The sequence below is a fragment of the Asparagus officinalis genome, chromosome 2, assembly GCF_001876935.1.
Source record: "Asparagus officinalis chromosome 2, Aspof.V1, whole genome shotgun sequence".
Taxonomy (NCBI): Eukaryota; Viridiplantae; Streptophyta; class Magnoliopsida; order Asparagales; family Asparagaceae; genus Asparagus; species Asparagus officinalis.
In genome coordinates, this window is record NC_033795.1 from 17,256,526 (window position 1) to 17,259,866 (window position 3,341).

The 3,341-nt window shown below is 32.6% G+C and overlaps 1 protein-coding gene across 1 annotated transcript in view; it reads right to left on the reverse strand.

Annotated features, from left to right (window-relative positions):
* Positions 1–674, reverse strand: part of LOC109830413 (beta-fructofuranosidase, insoluble isoenzyme 4-like) — a 3,327-nt gene extending 2,653 nt beyond the window's left edge. The window contains 1 exon segment of the mRNA XM_020397669.1: positions 450–674. Coding sequence (XP_020253258.1) covers positions 450–624 — 175 coding nt within the window. The 5' untranslated portion in view covers positions 625–674.

A 3,341-nucleotide genomic window follows, 5' to 3' on the forward strand; every position in this document is an offset into this window, starting at 1 on the left:
GTTGATTCTTGGACATTTGGAAATAATGGGATATGCTACTGATTAATTTTGATGATTTTTTGTAATTTTGATTTTAGCTTTCGGAATGCCGTTATTACGCTAATATAAATGATAAGCATTCTACCTCGATTAAGAGGGGGGGAATTTTCCTCCAGGCTCAAACTTTTCCATGTCGTCAATATATTATTTTTAGTAAGTGCAAAAATCAACAACAATATCCGCAAACTGGTTATTACCGGGTGATACTTGCACATTGATTGTATAATATTTTAGATTGGCAACTTGTACACAATTATTAGCTTGGATCTATTTTTCTTTTCAATAAAACCCAAAAGACCAAGTGAAAAAAAAGAGAAACAAATGTAAAGATTCATGTTAATAGAATGGGAAAAAAAACCGAGTGAAGAAAACAGAGAGGCTATCTATGAAGAGGTCGAGCATGAACATACCATTGATCCAATTGTGAAGAGGTTGAAAATGGTAAGCGGTTCTATACTTGGTGTTAGCTATAGAATCTGCCTCTGCTTCTGACTCCCGAATCAAAAAGTTGCGACGATAATTTGCATCCACAGAGGAACAATATAAAAAGGATGCAAAAATCAAAGCTAAAATTGAACTAGCCATTAGATGAAGAGAACGGAGAGGTCAACGAGAAAGGATTAAGGTGAGGAGATCCTTGATTAACCAAATCTTATTCAATGGACAGTATATGCATTAGGTACTTAATAGGTAGTTAAAATAAACTTCCGTTATGTGCACCTGGGCTCTCTATATTATTTTTCTCCTAGTGGACTTTCAAAACTAGGATTAAAAAATTGTTACCTTGTCCCTTTATGTGGATGTTTTATAAAATTAAGCCTCGCATTATTTTAAGCTACATTGTTTTCAAAGTTACTAAATTGTTTTTTGCTCTTAGTCAATGGTGCATGTTGAAGTAAATTACCTTTTCTTAGAAAAATAAATTTTGATCAGTTTAGCAATATTAAGAAAAATCAAATCACAACCATCCATTTTTTCCTTTTTTTTTTTTTGCGATCCACTCCGTTGAACTTGATCTACACGTTCTTAAACCCAAACACACCAATATATATGATGGCTACCACTAATGGCAAGTCATATCAATTGAATTCCTCTCCCTTTTAAGTTCTCTCTCATTGTAGCAGGCTCCTTCTCCTTCTCCTTCTCAAGTTCTCTCTCATTGTAGCAGGCTCTTAGAAAAAGATGGACTCGTATTGCACTGGCCAAGTACAGCCCAGTGTGTTAAGTTTGACGACACGCACTATCATGAACTTGGCCCAGCTAAAGGCCCACCATCTGGCTAATTTTGGAGTAATTTATGCTATTTCCTATGTAATTTTTAAAAAACACACACGACACGTTGCCTCCAAAAGTTTGATAACAACAAACTGTGTTAAACATAAGGTTAAAAAGGAATGTGCGTTATGTTTAAAACACACATTGCCTCCAAAATTTTGATGACAACAAACTATGTTAAGCATATGGTTGAAAAGACTTTTCCACCCATGTGGTAAATAAAAGATATTTTTTTTAAATTATTTACTATTAATGATATTATTTTTCAATAAAATTTTAGTCTAGCAATGTGCACACTCCAATTTAGCCGTCTGTTACATGCATCTAATTCTAAAAGTAATATACACTTATGCAATTAAAAAAATAAAAATGTTGAATTAAGAAAAAATAAAATAAAAAACCAAAATAAGTTAGTTCAGATTCAAAAAATAAAGATTTAAATAAGATTAATTGAATAATTAATTACGATAAGATATCGATTATTTTGAGTCACTTAACTTACTTCTCAATAAATTATTATTATTATTATTATTTTGGGTACTTGAAAAATACTATTTGCAAGACCAAGTTATATTATTACCTCAGCCACACTTTCCAGATAAAAAATTTTATGGAGAAAAATTAAAGTAGAGAGAGAATAATGCAAATAATAGGCAAGATGGTATATAATTAAATTTGTAGATTAAAAAAATAGATAATTTGTCCTTTGGCCTCAAAATAAGATATATCATGTGATCAAAACTCTCTATTTTGGGCCCACGTATTTAGGCCCCCTGATCGCAATTTTTATGTGAAAAGGCCTCCTTTTAGCTGCCTCCTCAGCAGAGAGAGAAGAGATCCTTTTTTATCCCTAAACTATCCTCATTCTCAACCTCTTATCTTTCTCTTTTTTTCCTGATGAACCCATGAATTTGTTTTCTTCCTTCTCTTCCTCCTTCAATCATCATCTTTTTCCACAGTAACTTGTTAGGATGTTGTATGTACAATATCTTTTGCTTGAGTAATAGATAACTCTAATTTGGTACTAATATTAGTATGAGATGATCTAGTATAGGTAGATACAGAGACGGAACATGTGCGAGCTAAAATGAGGCAAAAAAACAACTCAAAAGCTGATTTCAGTACCACAACCATCGATGATACCATTTGACCATCAATGGTGCATAGTGACCATTGATGGTACTATGATACATTTATGGCGCAAAAATCCAGAGACATGAATATCATGGATAAGCTTCTCAACTATTGATGATCTCTCAACACCATCGATCGACGAGGGGCATTACCAATGGTAAAGTTGGGTAAATGTAGTATTTTGTAATTCAATCATAGTTGTTCGTCATTTATATTATCTCCAACTACTACCCCATTTAGGATATTTTTTTCTGACCTAATTGTGAGATTATAACATAGAAAGAGAAAAGAGGAGTTCTAGGTTTTGCAATTGAGAGATCAAGTTGAGAGTTTTTGATTCCCTAGAGCCTTGTCAAATTCTCAATCGCGTGCACACATTTTGGATCATTTCAGCAAGAAGAATTGCCCTTGAATTGATCTTCTTTATCATTATTCATCTAGCTTCACTTATATCCTTTGAGGGATGGATTGTTTTATCAAAAGGATTGTAAGATTGTTCTTTATCTTGAGCTTACTTGTTTTGTATTTGGCTTTACTTTGAATTTTATTTATAGCGTACTCAAGCCGGTTGAATTGAGGGTTGTGACTAATTAGGGCTAGAAGTTACTCGTTATGGGATGACTAGTTTGGAAGAAAGTAGGATTTCGGTTTTGTAAGCCTAGTAAATTAGCTTTATAATTTAGGTGAACTCTTTGCATAACGAGGAAGTCACATCGGGAGAAGAAAAAGTAGATGTAGGATTGTTTTTCCTAATCACTGTAAAACCTTGTTTGTTTATTGTTAGTTATTTTTTGTGATAGTTGTTTTTCTTTATATAGTTTAATTTTTTTATATATATTCCGCTGTAGATTTTGAGTTTTTGGCAAAAAAAAAAATAATAGCAACATTGTTCA